The sequence below is a fragment of the Heliconius melpomene genome, chromosome 2, assembly GCF_056956725.1.
Source record: "Heliconius melpomene rosina isolate 202511_hmr_F chromosome 2, ASM5695672v1, whole genome shotgun sequence".
In the NCBI taxonomy this organism is placed as follows: Eukaryota; Metazoa; Arthropoda; class Insecta; order Lepidoptera; family Nymphalidae; genus Heliconius; species Heliconius melpomene.
The window spans coordinates 4,502,481-4,522,670 of NC_140390.1; the positions used below are offsets into that span (position 1 = coordinate 4,502,481).

General features: G+C 30.9%; 1 protein-coding gene across 3 annotated transcripts; it reads right to left on the reverse strand.

Annotated features, from left to right (window-relative positions):
* Positions 1-525: 525 nt before the first annotated feature.
* sals (sarcomere length short) lies at positions 526-14,460 on the reverse strand. 3 transcript variants are annotated; one of them, XM_085200728.1, is made up of 13 exons: positions 14,315-14,460; positions 11,643-11,836; positions 6,720-7,276; positions 5,940-6,105; positions 4,917-5,127; positions 4,356-4,623; positions 4,149-4,252; positions 3,746-4,058; positions 3,173-3,370; positions 2,695-2,805; positions 2,169-2,320; positions 1,707-1,917; positions 526-1,405 (listed from the first exon to the last, which is right to left on the reverse strand). In XM_085200728.1, exons 2-13 carry the CDS (start codon positions 11,827-11,829, stop codon positions 1,208-1,210), a joined length of 2,676 nt encoding a protein of 891 aa, XP_085056854.1. In that variant the 5' UTR covers positions 11,830-11,836; positions 14,315-14,460; the 3' UTR covers positions 526-1,207. The 3 variants fall into 3 exon arrangements, with proteins under 3 accessions (XP_085056854.1, XP_085056843.1, XP_085056850.1); XM_085200717.1 differs by lacking the exon at positions 3,173-3,370; XM_085200724.1 differs by lacking the exon at positions 3,173-3,370 and having other exon boundaries at positions 14,274-14,460.
* Between the last annotated feature and the right edge of the window lie 5,730 nt (positions 14,461-20,190).

Below are 20,190 nucleotides of genomic sequence, written 5' to 3' on the forward strand. Positions count from 1 at the left end.
GTGACATGTATCTTTTTTCTGTACTCCCAATCAGGGCTTTCGCCTTCAAGTAACTGTATTCGTTTGACACAATTCCACTGCTTTTATTGTCTTTTTCACCTAAATCTTCCCATATTTACACTTGTACGATAACTATTTTTAAATTATAAAAAAATCTATAGAAATTAATGTTTAATGTTATAATATGAAATTAATTTAATTTATTTTAATAAATTTTATTTGTGAGGCCGTCGTGGCGCAGCGGCAATAGAGTGTGACTGTAACGCGACGGTTGTGGGTTCGATTCCCACTCGATAAAATAAAATATTTATTTACTTTTATATTTTCATTTCTTCTCTCTGGTGTCGAGGCAAAGAGCAGCGTTGAGTTCCGCCACTCAATATGTAATGGCTCCACAATTCGGCGGTAAGTGGGGAAGGGAGTGTCTTAAAACTAGGTCTGCCTCTGCCTACCCTGCTGCGTGCGGGATACAGCGTGAAGCTTTTTTTTTGTTGGTTTATGGTTAATAACAAACAAACTACAATATGTCATAAGTAAAAATATTTATTGAGTAATTAACATTATACATAATTACTTAGGTATAGCAGGAATTAAAAGAAGCATAGTATTATTAATAAAAGATATGTGCTTATTTACAAGGCTAGCAATAAAAAGAATATTATAAATAATTTACAGAAATAAGAATTACCACAAATTAATTAATAATTTATATAATTCAAAAATAACATTGTCCTTAGAACAATTTGTTTATCAAGTCATGCATAAGCGATCTTAAAAAATAATAATTTAATATTTAGATTATAAACGCATGAATTATTTATCTATTTCCATTGTGGGTATATCAAGAAAAAATATAATTATTGTTAAACTTAGAACTCATTTATTCACGCCAAAAACATTTTAAAATCTTTTATTGTGTGTTTTTTGGTTTTAAAAAATGATCATTTATTGTAATTATGCAAATCGTTATCAGTTCATATTAGTCTAAACTTAGGTAGGTATAGAAGATATTTATATGATAAGATTATATAACAAATGTAGGGGAAAATGTGAAATTAATACGTAAAATTATGGTCAAATTGACTTCAGTTACAAGATATATAATTTATACTATGTCATAAATAAAAAGAAAATATAAAATAAATATTATACTTAAATTTAGAAAGCTGCACAAAAGTTTAGTGAAGTGTTTTTCATTTTAATTCTCTTAATCTAAATCTTCAATAAGTGAATCCAATTCCTTCTGCAGTGTAACAGATTTTTCCTTCTGTATCAATACATCGTCTTTTAGTCGGTCAACATTCGCCATTAGTAGAGTGTTGCCCTTCTTCAATGCGTTTACTCTTGTTTCATGTCTTTTCAAACGCTTAGTAAGATTATCTTTCTTTTTAGGTAAAGGTGCATCCTGAAACAAATATGGAAAATACAAGTAGGTATAATGCTTAGCAGCTTTTATGCTTAATCCCGTTTAACGTGGCAGGCAGTGAAACTGCACTAAGTTTTTCTCTGCCTACCCACTAAGACACTTTGTACTGAACTTCTCCCCCAATTGTTGAGACATTGCGTGTTGAGTACCAGAACTCAACGCCGGAATGTGTCTATACAACGATGTTTAGCATCTAAATGTTAATTTTGAGATCGTGACCATGGTATTAAATAATAGTAATCGACTAATGATAGCTTATTATTTAAAATTTATTTTTCACCTCTGGCTCGCTTTCACTTTCAGTTTCACTCTCGGTATCTTGTTCGGTTTCGGTCTCTGTTTCCTCTTCTTCTTCGGACCCACTCTTCTTTTCTTCATCTGATTCTTCATCTTCATCGTCCTCATCATCTTCATCTGAACCAACTTCTTTCATCATGGCCGCCATTTTATCTACTTCACGTTTTAGCTCCTTAAATTTACGCTTTTCGTCTCTGTAAGTTTTCATTGAATATACGTTAATATTAATTAAAATTATTTGTGTCAAATTTTATATGTATTTTGAATACAGTAAATTCCTAAGCAAATAATACAATTATCTAAGTTGTTGGCAAATTGCCTACATAAAGTATATTACATAAGTATTATACTCCTTTAAAAAAAATTAAATGTCTATTGTTAATCAGTCTATAGAAACTTTCTTAATTGCTTAAATATACACAATGTAATTTTCACATGTACTAACTTTAAACATGCTTGTTGATTTTTTAGAGCCATCTTGTAACCCATTCTTTCTCTCTTCATGTTGTCCTGTTTTTCTTTTAAGTGTCGCATTCTATTTCTCATATTGCGGATTTCTTTTTCTATTCGCTTTTGTTTCTTTTCCTCACTCTCCTCCTGTAAACAAATATAAAAATTCATAAGTCATAATGCCATTTTTTAAGTTTTAGTTATTAAAATTAAAGCTAAATTTATAATTTCTTAAAGGGTAAGTAATTCTTTATTTGATGTTATTTTTATAATTTCTAATAAAAATGTGAAATTTTTGATGACGAATGTTTATTCCACTCTAGCATAAAAACGATTAAACATATTTAGACCTAACTTTACAGTAATATAGCTTATACATCATAAGCTATAATTTGTGTTATTAAGATTTAACCGTTTAAGATTTGCCCGCTTTAACAATAAATGAAAGCTGGCGAAGCCGCATTTTCGTCGCTATTATGAATAATGTTGGTATAAAGAAGTAAAAATGTATAGGTAAGTACCTCTTCCTCTTCTGATTCTTCTTCTTCTTCAAAACTATCGTCCTTTGTCACGGAAAGTTGTTTGATGGCATGACTGGAACGTCTGGATCCAACACTTGTTGGGATAATGCCCTAAAGCACGAATTAAGCAATCATTAAACATAATTTATGTAAATAACATTGCTATTTTAGCAAAAAAATAATGGTAAGTCTTAAAAGTTTACTTATAAGTAACATAAATTTAAGAGCTTGATTTGTGTAAGTATATACGTTTCTGGAAATATTTTATTATCTTATATATTAAAATATTGATGTATATATTTGATAAATTTAGTAAATAATTAAAATTATTAAAGTAAATGTTAATATACAGACAAGAAAGTAAGACAAGAAAGAAAAAAAATAAAAGCTTAATATACTTTATACTTTTGTAGTTATCTTATCTCAAAATAGCAAATTTCTTTTCTTTTATATAGGAAATATCGAGTTCATTTGTTACCTCGGCGTCTTGGTTATTGTTAGTAAAAGCGTTATTAGCGAGATTGTTATTAGCGTCCGCAAGGCCACTCTTTAGTTGTTGAGCTTCAGGGCAGTTAACGTCTACGTTCAATAACCTACACTGCTTTAAAAAATCAAGTTGACTTTTTTGATAGAAAGACAAAGGCTCCTCTGATTTGAGAAGTTCTTCTATCTTATCCTGAAAATTTGGGAATAAGCAAAGAAATGTTAAATGCGAACAAAATATTAGTAAATAGAAAAAATATTATACATTGTTATAAAATAATAATAAAATATTATTTTCCCAGTAAAATGTATAATTATCTGCACTCGTGAAGAATTTTATTATTATTTAAAATAAAATTAGCAACTATCAAGATCAGTTTTTTAGCTTCACGCCGTATGCCGCACATATCAGGATAGACAATGAGAACCTGGGAACCTAATGTTAAAACACTTTATTCCCATTAGGATACTTCCATTCCCCACTTCCCGCAAATTTTCGAGGCATGGCATGTTGAGTGCCGCTCACTCAATGCCGCAAAACCAGTTATAAAAATAATTAAGTACTTACCGAAAGAGCCTGTTCTAATTTCTTTTCTAACTCCCCGTTTCTTCTCTTTACTTCTTCTAATTCCGTTAAAGCGGTATCTCTTTCTTCAGCGGCTTCTAAATATTGTTTTTCAAGATTATCAGCAGTTTCTTTAGCTTTTTCTACTTCCATTTTTAGATTATTAACTAATCTCTCGTCATACGCGTCTGTTACCGATATTACAGTTTTGTGTTGTTCTTGTTTAATAATAGCTCTTTCTCTAGCCAATTCAGCCTCTAAATTATGTATTCTAGTTAGTAAGCGTTTATTTTCTCTTTCTTGAGCTTCTTTATTTCTATAATGTACATTAAAAACAATAAAAATAAAGGAATTGTTATAAATTATATGTAATTTTATACATTTTTCATAGAATTGTTGTACCTACCTGAGTTCAATTGCTAAAAGCTGCTTAGTAGATTGCAAATCATCTCTCACTTTATCGATGTCGTCCATTTCATCAATTTCCTCTTCTTCAACGCCTGGTGGAGCCTATTAAGATTACATATTTGTAATTTGACCAATAATATTACACTTAAATTACTTCATTAATATTATTGTAATACTATTTTTAGAGTCATAGTATTTTTATTACCTCCGCAATTGATACACCTGATGGAGAAGCGGCAATATTGGCTTGAGACATGGATTTCTGTACTTGTTCTTCAATAGTCATTTGCCTCCTGAACTTCCTCAAACCTTCCAGATTCGGTTTGCTTCTGTCGTTGGTCCTAACTTTCTTCAATTTCACTCCTTTATTAATCTCTTTTAATAGTTCATTATGAGAATTTGGTTTTTCTGATTCAAATATAAACTGATCTTTGTTTTTAACTACTACTGATCGTGTGATAATTGGATTTGATCTGAAATTTTCAATGTGTCATTAATTTTAAAAGTAATTTAAGGTCAGTCGAAAGGCCACAAGAGTGTGACGGATTGTAGGTTCGAGTCCAGCTCGAGGAAATGAAATATTTAATATTTTCATTCCTTCACTATGGTGTCGAGAGCGCGTTGTTGAATTCCGCCACTCATAACACAAGGCCTGCGGAATTCAGCAGAAAGTGACAAGCGGAGTGTCTTATTACTAGGCTTCTTCTGGCTACTCGACTACAGCGTGAAGCTGAAAAGAAAAACACAAATAAATCTTATTACGTACCTATCATTACAAACAACATGTTTTAATTTTCTGCCTTGCTCTACTTCTTTCATCATATCACTCCAATCTGGCCTTCGTCGAGGTCTACTGCGCAGCTGTTCTATTTTCTTTAATTTGGTAGGGTCAACCGTAGGTTTTTTGAAATCTGGCGGCGGAGGCAGTTTGGGCGGTAGTGGCGGCGGCATTGGTGGTGGTGTTGGTTTCAGTAAACCTTTTCAAAATAAAATATAGGTTATGTATTATAGTTTAGCAAATATATTAATTATGTCAAGGGAAAGGTTTATAGTCGCACCACATAAATAACTATAACGTAGAAAAATGACCCACCGTCATACACATTTGGTTCACCGATTACTGTTACAACCATGGTACTATTAAATTCACTGCACTAGAAATTGCAAATTAGAAATTCCAAATAGTTCTCGATTACAAAAGTCTAAATTGCAGTCTAAGTTATACGCAATTTTGTTTCTATTTATGACGTTGGACTAAAAAATTAATTCTTTGTATTTAAAGAAATATTAGTCGTACACGTTTTCGTTTACACCTGGATAGGCGTGCGCGTCAAATGCGGAACCATCTCAGACTATTTTGGACCTGATTTAGACCACAGCCTAGCATAAGAGATCAAAAGGAATGTTAATGAGCAAATCTTCAAGGGATATCTTCAGTCGAATATAGAACATATTTATCTACATAGACTTCTGTGATGTAGAAATCTATGATTACATATTATATGAATTTTCTTATTGTGCTTACGTATTTATATTTTATTTAAGTAATTATATTTATCAAAAAAAACTTTAAAAGATTTAAGATTTAAAAGAAATAAATCGTATTAAACAATATAACCGATAATTCCAATAGATCTATTGATAGAATGCCAAAGTCGAATTCATTTCCGATGTTGTGTTCTTTGACTGATACGCGTCTATAGCCAATAATAGAATTGAAATGAAAATTAATCTATTTTTTTATAGCACTTTTTTAAATTTTACTTTAAAAGTATTTGAGAATACTTACTTCTTAAGCTTTCATTTTTAGTTAGCGTGTGTCCTTTGGGAATTTCATTGTTTAAAGTTTTATCAATATTTTCTTTTACGCGTTCATGTAGAGGATCCCTCCATTTTTTAAGCATAACATCGTCTTTTGAAGGTGCTTTCTGGAGTGACGGCTTGCGTGGTGGGAGCTGAAATAGTAATTGATTATTTTTTGAAGCCTGTTGTTTGTCCACATGCCTTTAACTGCAAACGCAAAAGGGTGAGTTCGATTCCTTCTCGAAGAAACTTTACTCTGGTGTCGAGGCAAAGCGCAATGTTAAGTTTCACCACTCAACATAAAATGCCTCCAGAATTTGGCAGAAACTGGGGAGCGGATATATTTTAATGGGAACAAGTGTCATAACGCTAGGTTCCCAGGTTCCCTTTGCCTATTCTACTATGTGCGGAATACAAGCTGATTATTGAAAAATATTTTTACACATCTTCTTCGTTTAGTTACGATAAACTTTCATTTTCACTCTACATTATTCTCCCTATTATAATAATTTCAGTCATTTTAATCTCCACATTAGAGGAATCCGGAGAAAGAAAATACTTGATATACTTTAGGAATATTTATCCTGTTTCAATTACAATTGTTATGTCTTGAGTAAGGTAAATCCTTGAAACTAAAATAATACTGTATGAAATCAAAATACTAATTGAAAAATAATAGATATCTGTACATTTCCGATGTCTAATTGTACTAAAATTAAATACCTATCTTTCTTGCTAACCGTTAATAATTAGATACTACATTTACCTTGGAATTACTTTTTTCTAGAGGTGGTTTTGTAGCCATTTTTGTCTGATCTTCTTTATCTTCTGTTTTTGGTTTTTCGATGTTTTTTTCAACTTTTTTAGGTTCTTTAACCGTATTATTTAGGATTTTACTAGATTTTTCGTCGAATTTTTCATCTGTTTTTGATTTGTCAGTTACTTTATTAGATTCTTTACAACTGCTAAGTGGTTTTGTTGGAGATTTTTCATTAATCAAGTTATTTGGTTTTGACAATTCATTTTTGTCAGCAACTTTTTTGTCTACGATACTAACAGATTTTTCTTTAGCCTTGTCATCAATTGTTTTAACGCTCTTAAGAATCGGCTTTTCTGGTAATTTTTCACTGGTTTTATCGTCAATTTTAACTTGTTTGTCTATAGTCCTCACAGTTTGCTTAGTAAATTTCGGCCTATCATCGGCAGATTTTGATGCTTTGTCGGCAAGTTTAGCTGCAGACGGCTTAACCAGTTTTTCTTCTGCTTCAGCAGAGACTCCGTTTTCTGATTTTTCTCTTATTGTAGATTGTTTTTTTAAAACAGCTGAAAAGATTCAATAACTTTATTAGATACCTTCATTAAGCAGGTACTTAATGTAATAATTTTATGAATATACTTTTTAATAGACTTATTTTATAAATCGTTTATTCACATATTACAAGCGCAAATCCAAAATATATAATTTAGTGTATTAATTAAAAAAATATAAAATTTTGGAAACACGTGTTTATGCCCTCGTTTCGATGCATTTGATGGCATTTGCGTACGTAAATAAACATGGCCGCTGCCAAGATGGTGGATGGCCGACCTTCGCTATTTTAGCGCGATTACATATTAAACCTTTGTGACTATTAGATTTTGTTACAGAAAAAAATATTAACAATTTTACAAGTGTCAAAGTATGCACAAGAGTTAAACACGGTCTTTTAAATATCGTTTTTCCATATTAAAAATAAATTGTTAACAACTGCTAGCATGTGTATACGAGTATATATGTAAATACATAATGTGCATATACGCTACATCTCAAAAATTACTATTTTAAAGCTCTAATACTAAATAACAGCTTTAGTTTTCAAATCAAAATTGAAGAAACAAAACAAAATTCTTTAGAAGCAGCTGAAAAGAGTGGGTGCTTATAAATCATACACAATAACCCCAACAACTTCGTTTATTTTGTAAAATGTCTGTCCTCTCTAAAAATATCGCCTCGTTGGCGTCGACGGCTGAGAATACCACTTCTTAAGCACTTTGGATCGCGTCATAGTATTAGTTTTTTCGATTTCTCTTTAAATTTTACAATTCATGCCCATTTATTTATATACACAATATAGTGCCAAATATATGGATGCGTAATTTCTAATTTGCATTCGAAGCTTATGATATAAAGTGAAGAAGAATATTGCAATTGTGCTTCATTAATTTAAATTACATAATTATATTGAACAGTAGACGTTCAAATTAAACAGTAATAATGAAGTTATTGTTAATTGAAGATTTCGTAGTTATAATTTAGTTTTCTATTTTCAAAAAAAATATAAAAAAATATAAATTAGTTTTTGATAATTTTAAAGCGTTTTAGATAATACAAATGAAATACAGTAAAAAAAATAATAATAATGTAAAATATTATGTAAAAAGTATAGTGACGCAAGTGAGAATAGTTCTATTGTTTTTGGAATATAACACATAAATGAAAACGTAAATTATTATCTGTGGTAATATCCGAGTTATATAACTATAATTTTTGTACTGAATAAAGTAAATATTTCAGAATATAAATTTTTCAAGGCAATCATGATCCTCTCGTTCATATCGTAAATTTATGGGAAATTTCCTTACGTCCTCTACATCTATATCCATAACAAGATATATTATTATTTTATGACTATATATAACTAATGACACATCGATTTTCTCTTTCATTGTCGTTATAAAAAAAAAACTAAAACCACCATAACACATGCAATCGTTCTTAATTCCATTGTAAATTACTACAAATAATCCATGTTATGATTTATATACTAGTAACGTTACGGTAACACCTGGAACTAAAATAAGTTATTTTCAATTTATCTATAGAATAAAGGAATTACTTATACCTGCTTTTTTAAATCTTTCATCCAAAAACAAACACTACAACAGTACTTAAAAGACCACAAAACAGTAATTTCCACAATTACAAATTCCAATATTTATACCAAAAATAAACACCACACATCACCTCTCCGTCTCCAGACTAACAAACTGTTGCTCTCTACAGCCATACTAAGATCCCGAGTGCCTGCCAAAGTTTCGGGGAGGTGTTGACGTCACATTGTAGGCGAATTTATCAATCTATATAGAAATATATAATATATCTTGTTGAAATATCTGTTTCGTAAATGGTTACTCAAAATCTTGATGACATTTGTTTATTTTTATTTGTGAAATATACCTTTAATTGTACTATAATTAACAGCAAAATTTTAATGAAAGGAACATTACTTTCTCGTCTGACATTCTATATTTATTTTCTTTTAGGAAATTCATTATCACATAGTGTTTAAAAACATATACAGAATGTAATTCAACCGTCGGGGTAGGGGGACTTCAACTCTATGGGAAGGGGACCAATCCCTTTTACTTCCATGTATGCTCAACGATTTTGAGTCATTAAGCAATTATTTGAAAATTTGATAATACAACCTGTCTGTTGAGTTTGCGTTCGTGATTTTTTTCTTAAATATAGCCCAATATAATTGTGTATTATTATAATACTTTAAAACTTTTAAACTATAAATCTTGAAAATTACATCGAAACAAAAATTATTTTCGTTTTAATTAAAATCTTAGCAAAATCTTTCAGCCTTTAGTGAAAAGAAGTTACTGATGAGTTTTTCCACAAGTAATTTTAAAAGTTGCTGGTATTTGAGTAGAATAATCTTTGAAAGTTTCACAAGGCTACATCAAAAAAAAATGTTGAATTATGAAACAGTAAAAAAAAATTATTATTACAAGAATTACCTATCTTTAAATTGATTTATGAAGATATTTATCTAAATGTTTACATTTCTCTCCAGTCGACTATAGGTGAACAATGTTGGTAGAGTACAAATATGTTGATATTGTAAAACTATCTTAGCACAGGTCGTAAATTCGATACCACTGCGCCTCTAAATTCAAGGCTTCAATCTTATACATGCATATAAAAGTAATGCAATTTATAGAAGCTTTAAATATATTATTTCAATAAGTGCAATTGACATGCAGAATATATAAAGAGACGAATTGGCGATGAACGAAAACAGACGTTAGTCACTAGCTTATAAAAACTAGTAGCAACGCTGTCTTTGTCAACATAATTACTACGAGAGGATGCCAGCTGAATCAATTCTAGTTCTATAATTACTAATTATATTCTAATTATATAATATATCAATATATATATATGAGAAGTTCGCAAGTGTAACTTCATAGATATAAGTACGCGTTAAATATGTTTTTACAAAACCTTTTTCTGGAATCACTATATCTTTTCATGAAAACAGTACCAAAATTTTTTGTTCAAAAATAGTTTAAAAGATTTAAGCGTAGGTCAATGATCTTTTTTTAGGGTTCCGTACCTCAAAACGTAAAAAAAGAATCCTAATAGGATCACTCTGTTGTCCGTTTGTCTGACTGTAAGACCATTTAATATGAGATCACGTAATGGTTATTGAAATTAGTATGAAATGTTCATCTCTACGGTCCCTTATAGCACAGTTAAAATTTAAGCTATATTAATTTTGTATGAAATTCGCAGCGTAATCATAACCTAGGGTACTTTCCGTGTACCTACATTTATGAAATTTATCACAAAGTTAGAACTTACAATACAAAACAAGGAAAAAAGTCCGTAAAAGTGAAAATTTATAGATATTTCATAGAAAAAAAAGTAATTACAATATTATATTTGTTGTTAATTTCATACAAAATGACCGCATAATGGTTTGTCAACTTTTATAAGTTGTACTCCCCGTTGACCTATAATCCTGAAATTGGTACGGAAGCCTCGATGCGCCCATCCGACTCGCACTTAACCGATTTCTTTTTATATTCTGTAAAGGAGATAGAGACAATAATATATGATGCTGACATAATAAGAAAGTCTCATGTTAAAAACACATAAGAATAGTGAAAACCGACGTCACACTTACATTACGTATTTCTGTGATAAAGGTAAGGGAAGTACCTGCTATCAAGATTACAATATTAATTGTTTATATGTAAACTTTCGCCCACGTCATAATTGTTTGTTGCTTACAGAACTGAAATATTATTATTCTATTGCAAGAAACTAGCAACAAGTTTCCTTAGAACTTTGCTTAGGAAATAACCTCATGCGGAACTTTCAAGATTCATCATTTCTTGACATTTGAACTGAATGCTCTACATCACATGAAGAGACGGGCCATTAATCATATGAATACAATTGAGAATAATGTTTGAAATGCTCGTAGAATTTTACTTAAAATATTGTGAAAATTATAATATTATACCTTTAAAATTATATTATGTACTTTATCTATAATAATTCCATTTTCCAATTAACAAGATTACCTGAAATTCACATTGTACCGACAACTAACATGAATCCAGAAGTGTCATAATACTTTATTCTTTATATTCTATTCAATATTTTTTGTGCTGAAATCTGAACTCCTAACTATTAAAAGTCTAAATACAATCGACACGAACAACGTCTCAAATGCGCCACAATTGCGACAATTTTTATTACTTTATATAAATGTAAGAAATATTTAATAATAATTCATGTAATTTTCATTTTATTGTACTTTATAGTACAGAATTCTGTATAACCTTGTATCTGAACTAGGATATGAACCTACACCTCTTAGATAATACGATGGGAATAATTCCAACTTACGTTTCAAGGGCTTCACGGTAGTTGTTGCTGCTGGAGTGTCATCCACACTCTTGGCTGTACTTTCCACTGGCTTCAGTTTCTTCTGAGTCCATGGTGGAGGAGCATCAGCGTCCTTGTCTTTCACCCATGGCGGTCTAAATGACTCCCGCTTAGTAGAGTTATCTCTGCTTACGTTGCCAATCGGCATTGTTGTTCTGAAATGTGTGTTTGTGTTATACGATTGTTAATTTTGGCATTGTTCCATTGAATTAATATATGTTTTTGCTTTTAGCTCCGAATGCATCTCTTTGGCCTTTTTTAATACAGTTTTATTGTTTTTTTTCTTTTAGTAATAGCAAGTGAACGTTATTGAGTACAAAAACGCAGTTAATAATTTAAATAAAATATTTTTAGTATTTTATATATATATATTTATTCAAGTCACATTTACAAACATAATTATGTGGCAAAATCTGACTTGATAGACAATAGCAATGCTTAAAAATAAATATTTAAATTATTTCCTTAATCAGCTTCATGCTGTTCATATCGGATTAGCAGAGAGAAACAAATGCCAAGAGACTTCGTTTTCAACTTTCCGCCTGAAATCGAGTGATTGGCGAGACTCAACACCGCACTGTATCTTACCAGAGCGGAGAAATGAAAATAATTTATATCCATACCTATATTATAAATTCGAAAGTAACTCTGTCTGTCTGTCTGTCTGTCTTTTACGCAATCAGGGCCAAACCGCTAATTTAATTGTGATAAAATACTCATATAGAGATACTTGAGGGTCTCGGGATGAACATAGGATACTTTTTTTTCTCATATTTGTAATATTTTCGATATATACCAACATATTAAAATATTTATTAATTTAACATACAATTAATTTCGCCATGTTAATAACAACCGTCGTTGCTAAGCAATCATTTGCAAAGTTTGTTGTTAGAAAACGTCACCCAAAATGAGCTTGCTTAACGCATCTCTCTATTGAAAACTGAACATAATTTCATAAATATATTTAACAAATATTCGTTTAATTATTAAGCGGGCGTAGCCGCGTCCGGGCCCTCTAGTTAATATATAATTATTCCGCGAGTGGATATCGAACCTACTACTATCGCGGTTCAGTCACAAAGGTCTTTGTTTTTACACATTTAAATAATTAAATTATGATTTTAAATGAATATATTTTATATTTTATATAAATATCTTTTTTAAAAATATAGTGTTGCAATCATAAAAAATAAGAATAGTAGTACTATATTGTATATTTCAATTAATCTATTCTTTTAATTATATATATGACAGCTTATATAATAAAATGTAAATATAAAAACTTAATATTTTGATATTCAGTATATTTTTTCTATTATCTGCACTTATAATAAAATCGTAACGGATCGGTATCTGTACATGGAAATTATAATTTAACTAGCGGACGCGCGCAGCTTCGCTTACGTATTTAGGGGAGAATTCTAATAAACCATATAACATGTGTTCAATGAAATATTTTTAGGAGTCTATCTAAATTTCAAATTTTATAAAAATCGGTGGCGTTTTAAAGATTTTTCCAAACAAACTTTCAACCCCTTATTTGCACCCTTAGGGGGTGAATTCTAGAAAACCATGACACACATGTTCAGTTAAATATTTTTAAGAGTCTAAATTTCAAATTTTATAAGAATCGATGGCGATTTAAGAATTTTTCCATACAAACTTTCAACCCCTTATTTGGACCCTTATGGAAAAAATTCCAGAAAACCATGAAACACGTGTTCAATTAAATACTTTTAAGAGTCTGAATTTCAAATTTTATAAGAATCGGTGCCGATTTAATTTTTTTTCCATACAAACTTTCAACCCCTATCTCACCCCTTTACGGTTAAAATTTTACAAAATCCCTTCTTAGTGGATGTCCAGATTACGAAAGTAAACATCTGTCCAAATTTCGCCTTTCTACCATTAGCGGTTACGGCTGTGCGTGCGTCTTACCTCAGTCAGTGAGGACAAGTCCTTTTATATATATAGATAACATTAAAGAACCAAAAACTATGATTTTTAAAATGTTTGTCTGTCTGTTGTTGTGTCTGTGAACAAACGCGTTCACGCTAATCTCAGAAACGGCTATTGTATTTTGGCAAACTTCCCTTAATATTTAATGTTTGTTTTATTTCATTAGGATTATAAATAAAAAAAGTTAAAAATAATTTTAAAGAATGTTATTCGACAAAATTGCTATAAATAACTATTTTATTGAATTCGCTGATACTTTTCTTTTCAATATAAATATAGACATGATATTATTATCAGACAACCAAAGTAATTGAGATTAGAAAATTAATAATAAGCGGACGAAGCCGCGAGCGGTCGCTATTTCTTAATAAGTCAATCAAAAATTATATTAACATTATATCTAGTAAATTGACATAATTGAGTAAAACTGTACAATATATAATTTATCAGTATCGATATAGATATTATATTAAATTAAAAAAACACGAAATAACATAAAAAAATTACGCATTTATTTAACAAAAGCCAAAATATAAAGATAAGGAAAAAGTATTAAAATTTTCACAAACGAGCGAAAGAACAAAAAAATGCATTCATCCGCTGACGAAAATAATCTATAGTTTATCTTACAAGTGTAGGTGTGTGTGTAAAGCACAAAAAGTGATACGCACTCGAATTAAAACAAAACACTGAACACCACACTCAGTTATCAACTAAACATATTTAAATTAAAAATATATATATTAAAGTTTTTTTTCCAAAAAAAAACCGTAAGAAAATAGAAAAAAATATTTAGGACGCGGCGTTGGTCGCGCGTGCTTACCGACTAGCGGAATTTCTGCAGCACACACTGGAACTTATAAATAGTAGAGTCGGGACGCTATGTTTGTTATACATATAGGATGTGTAATTCGGGATCTCTCTCAGCATCATGATATCATGTATACATACAGAGATTCTATCGAATATCTGTTGTTCAAACGTTATATTTGTACTTTTTTAAATAAATAAGAAGAGTAATTGTTTGTTTTACTTTGATATATTATTATTACATTTATTTTTCTTGAATGTACTTATATTAATTTATAAAGGATATGATCATGTTTTTGAGTTGAGTTTTTTATAGCTTCACGCTGTATGCTCTAAATAGCATGGTAGAGGTAACCTAGTGTTTAGACACTTTATTTCCCCTTTTTCATCCCATAATCATATTTGCAATGTTGGGAGCGTGTTACTGGAGCGAGAAAATGCTAATAATTTATTCTGCAAGTGGGAATAGAACGCACAACTTTCTTGTTTACAATCAGTCGCCGTGTGGCTGCGCCACGACGGCCAATCTAAATATACGTAAAGATTTTTTATATATGGCTTAAAGTGTACATCTACTAAGCTGAGTGCATTTTTCGTTATGTTAAAATATTTGTCGCATTTTTCCTATTTTCGAAATTATAAATACCGTATGATAATACTAATCTTTTTTAAATACCTTTTTTGCCTCTCTTGACACTTTGTTTAATTGGCTGTTTACACTCTTAAGTCGACGATAATTTGATTATATGAGTCTCCCGCAATGTATAAAAAAATTGCCATTTATAATAATACCTAATAAGTAATTATAATGTTAAAATACTTCTATTAGGCTCAAACATATAAAAATACTACATACTAAAAGAAAATTTATATTCTTATATATATTATATTTTAATATAACTGCGGAAACGTCGTTATATGAAATTTATCGAGACGGCCGGTCGCGTTTTTAAATAAAACTCACCGACGTCAGAGCCACTATTTTTAATGCTTTCCTGCCTTCTGTTTGCGAGTGATAGACATCATTCGTAATGAATGATGTCTATATGATGATAATGAACAACTTAATTTATATTGAATAGAATATATTTTTTACTAAATCGATATCGATGAAACTCGAGAACTTTTGGTATCATCCTGATGCATTTACCTTACTGAATATAATTTGTAGGCTCGAGTTGTAAATAAAAATGTGAAAAAGAAGTGCCTTTTCAGTAAGATCTGTCTGTACGACCTTTAAAATTCTGAAATTGAGTAAAGGTAAAAAATAAATTACTAGGCTATTTATTAGCGATTTTTGGGTTACATTTTCCCCTCTTAATTAAACTATAATCCTGATAAAAATAAATATTTAATTTGCTATAAATCTTAATTTATACCATACCACAAAAGGCACAAATGTGCTGCAAAATCTACTGGTTGTGGGTTCGATACTAACCCTACTCGAGGAAAGAAAATATTTTTTTAAATTTATATTTCCATTTCTTCGCTCTGGTGTCGAGGCCGAAGCGAGAGAGCGAGTACTGCCACTCAACACGCAATGCCTCCAGAATCCGACAGAAACTGGGGAACGGAGTGTCTTAACACTATGTTCCCTGCCTACCCTGCTACGTGCGGGATACAGGGTGACGCTGAAGTAGAAATAGTTAAAGTATTTCCAAAATTCAACATTCGAGTAACTGAAGACAATAACGGATTTGATAAATAGAATATAAGTATATACTACATTTACTTTTCTTGCCTTTTTTTAGATATGAAGTATAGATATTTTGTTCAATTAATGAAGTATTAAACAAATATATAGTATTCTTGTATATTTGTAGATATGTATCTATAACTAATAGCTTCTTTCCGACAATAACATGGCGCCTTATTTCCTGTCTCGCCCTCGTTTCACAACGGCACTCCTCAAGAGCTATGAAGCGTAACTAGACATCTTGAAGGCAATCAATACTGGAGGTACCGAAGAGATACCTCAGAGATAAATTGGATAAAACTAATGGAGACTTTCGTCATCAGGGCGCAGTTAATTTTAGTGCTTTAATAATTTATGGCGAGAATTGGGAAAGGCCTATAGCCTATTAATAAAAATATAAATTTCATGTATTACTAATATTCGTATACAGATAACCAGCTAGTTTAGCATAGAGTGACCCGATCAACAAGTTTTTATTATTTAAAAAATCGACAATAGTAGTTCCAGTATAATAATTTGTATGTGATATATCAAAATAAAGATTATTATTATTATTATTATAATCGTAACGTATTTATCACGAAAATTAAAAATGTATAAAATATTATTAAATGTTATTATTATCAAATAAAAAGGTATTTTTTAAAAGGTATTGTCATATGTGACTGGAAATTTAAAAATGAATACCCTTATATACATATTATCATCATCATCATAGGCCTTCCCCGATTCTCGCCACCACACCCTATCCTCATATACATATAGAAACTATAAATCAGTCTATTATAATTTATAACTACGATGTAAAGACTTTTCCGTTTATTATTATTTTGAATGATGAAATAATTTAGGTTCATTCCGTATTATATGAGTCAACGCGGAAACTGTCCTTACAAAATAGAATACAAGAATAACATTATTATAAGAAAATGTTATGGGAACAATGAGTTTGCAATTTATCTATATATATAAAATCGAAAGGTCACTCACTCATCACGAAATCTCAGAAACTACAAGTGCTAGGAATCTCATATTTTGCATAGGCGTTACTTATAGGACGTAGGTGCTCGCTAAGACGGGAATTTGCAATATTCGACTCCTAAAGGGATGAAATATGGGTTGAAACTTTGTATGGAAAAATTTTTAAATAGCCACCGATTTTTATAAGATTTAAAATTTAGACTCTTAAAAATATTTCATTAAACACGTGTTTCTTGGTTTATTAGGATTCACTCCAAAGGGTGCAAATAAGCGGGCGAAGCTGCGCGCGTCCGCTAGTATATTTATATACGTAGGTCATATTATTTTTTTATATATGTAGGTTGAGGTCAGCCGAGGCCCAGGGCATGTGACTGTAAACGCTACTGGTTGTGAAATCGATTCCTACTCGAGGAAATTAAATATTTTCATCCGCGCGGCGTTGAGTACCGCCACTCAACACGCAATGTCTCCAAGCAATTTGAAAGTGGGGAACGGAGTGTTTTAACACTAGATTCCCAGGTTCCATCTACGTACCCTGCTATGTATATTATACAGAGTGTATCTAAAAAAATATACGTAGCTTTCGCAGTTGCTACATCCACCGACTTCTATAGGTATTTCAAATTTAAATCGCATCATACTTTTTATTTAATGTAAACTATATTCATATATAATTTAATTGTATTTTAACACATACGATATTTGTAAAGAAAACATTTAAGTTTATTACTATATGTAAATGTTTACTATACGAAAATATTATAAGATTGTTTAAACGTTATTTTGATTTTAAAATTTATAATTATATCTATATCTTTTTCTTGAATAGCATATAAATTTATTTATTTTAGTTATGTCCTTATCAGTAGATACATAGAGCCTAGGTTAATTCCCGGACAATGATGAGTTATTATTTGATTTATGGCAAGAAGTTAAGTTATAACTAATATTAATGATTTATATAGCTATAACTTAACTTCTTGCCATAATATATGCCATAATATATATACATTACAGATGGTTTTAAAAATCTTAATTTTCTCAGCGACTAAACTACGCCAGTAACTTAAAAAAATCCCCAAACAAGGAACAAAACGGTCTAATAAGAATAAAATATAATATTGATAATTGGCTCTATCTGAAGTATCTTAAGAATCATCATCATCATCAGCCTGTCCTCGTCCACTCCTGGACATAGGCCTCTCCAATGGCACGCCACTGAGCTCGATCTTCAGCTCTTCGCTTCCAGTCGTTGTCTGCCACTTTGTGAATATCGTCACCCTATCTAGTTGCTGGACGTCGTACATTACCCTTACCGAGGCGTGGTTTCCACTCTAGAACGCGCTTACCATAATTTATTTTAAGAATAAAATACTATAAATAAAATATATCCGGGCGGAGACACTATACCGTTGCATGCCATATCTAAAAAGACTCCGTTCTCCACTTTCTGCCGCATTCTGGAGGTATGGTGTGTTGAGTGGCGGAACTTAACGCCGCCCTTTGCCTCGAAACCAAAGCAAAGAAATGGAAATATAAATTTTAAATAAATATTTCACTTCCTCGAGTGGGGGCTTACAGTCACACTTTTAACCCATGCGCCACGACTGGCCTCATAAGCTGGTGAAAGAAGATGAAAATTTATTTAAAATGGGCCTTCATTTTATTTTATATCTTGCTAGATCTAAAAAAATCTAAAGAGTTATAATAAATTTATTTGCATATTAATTTGTAGGTACTTATATATCAAAATACTAATAATTAAACTTTATAATCTGTATCCTATCCTATCCTATCCTATATTTTATAAAACAAAGTCGCTTTTCGTGTCTGTCTGTTGTTTCTAACTCTTCTTCTTCTAAACCACCCAACGGATTTTGATGCAGTCTTCACCATTAAGTCGAGTGTTTTTCGTAGAAGGTTTATATATAGTTTATTATTTATACATTCTTATGTAAATTAACATAAATACGATAAATGTGTATAAAGTCCTACCCGTTGAGACACTTTCGCGCATGCGCTGCTTTAATGGTAAGTACTACATGCAAAAAATGTACTGGAGTATTGTTCCTCTTAATAAGATCTACAAAAAAGTCCGCGAGAGCATATTCGTATCTTTTAAGAATAACGTGTAGTGATCATATTTCTGTCTAAAAATAATAATTTCATTATATTTTTTATTGTGAGGGATATTTTTCCATAATGGTATTAATCCTTATCATTTAAAAAACTTTATTAATTTTCTACGTTAAACGAAGATAAAATTTGCTTTTTACAATATTTCGAAATTGTGAATAGTTTTAGAGAAAAACGCATTTAATTGTTGACACATCCCGCCGTTGACACATCAGCTGTATGTTACTCAAGTTTCACTTATCTCTTACTCTCAGCATATAAATAAGAACATTAGTTACGTTGGCCATTTAATGTAGACCAAAACTGTCTTTTACTGTTTTTCATTTTAATAAGTATTTTAGTTGTTACAATATCAAAAAAATCCTTGCTGCGAAACGGCTCGCCACTCGCCATGCGTCCGCCGTGCCCGCTTGCATTACACGCATCGGTGGTTCAGTGGTAGAATGCTCGCCTGCCACGCGGGCGGCCCGGGTTCAATTCCCGGCCCATGCATTCTATTTAATTTTCCTCACAGGCAGCCACGTCGTGCTTGCTTTTCATCAGGGACAGAATACCCCCCTTCAGCATTAACCACAAGCTCGAAAAAAAAAACCCGGCTGCCTCTATAGCAACGAAGATTTAGTTAGATGCGTTTGCACGTATTGGATAATTGGAGTTGAATGTATTATTTAAGCGCGATATATTTGGTTTCACATTTTTTGTAGTAGTTATTAGTAGGTAGGTTTTTGTTTATAATTTCTTCCGTTTAATAATAGTCATTTAACTATCTAAAAATAGTCATTTAAATATATTTTAATAAGTACTTGAAAAGATTAGTAGCACAGATTTAAAATTACGGTACCTACTAAAAAATCCTTGCTGTGTAAAACAATTGGAAAACTTATTGAAACTACGAAAATGCGGGTTGCATTAGTGTTTCATTAA

Coding starts and splice junctions, on each gene's coding strand:
- sals (XM_085200728.1), bottom strand. CDS start 11,829: ATGCCGATTGGCAACGTAAGCAGAGATAACTCTACTAAGCGGGAGTCA. Junction 5,128..5,939: donor TAAAAATGAAAGCTTAAGAA/GTAAGTATTCTC, acceptor TATTTTGAAAAG/GTTTACTGAAACCAACACCA. Junction 4,059..4,148: donor CTTTTAGCAATTGAACTCAG/GTAGGTACAACA, acceptor TGTACATTATAG/AAATAAAGAAGCTCAAGAAA.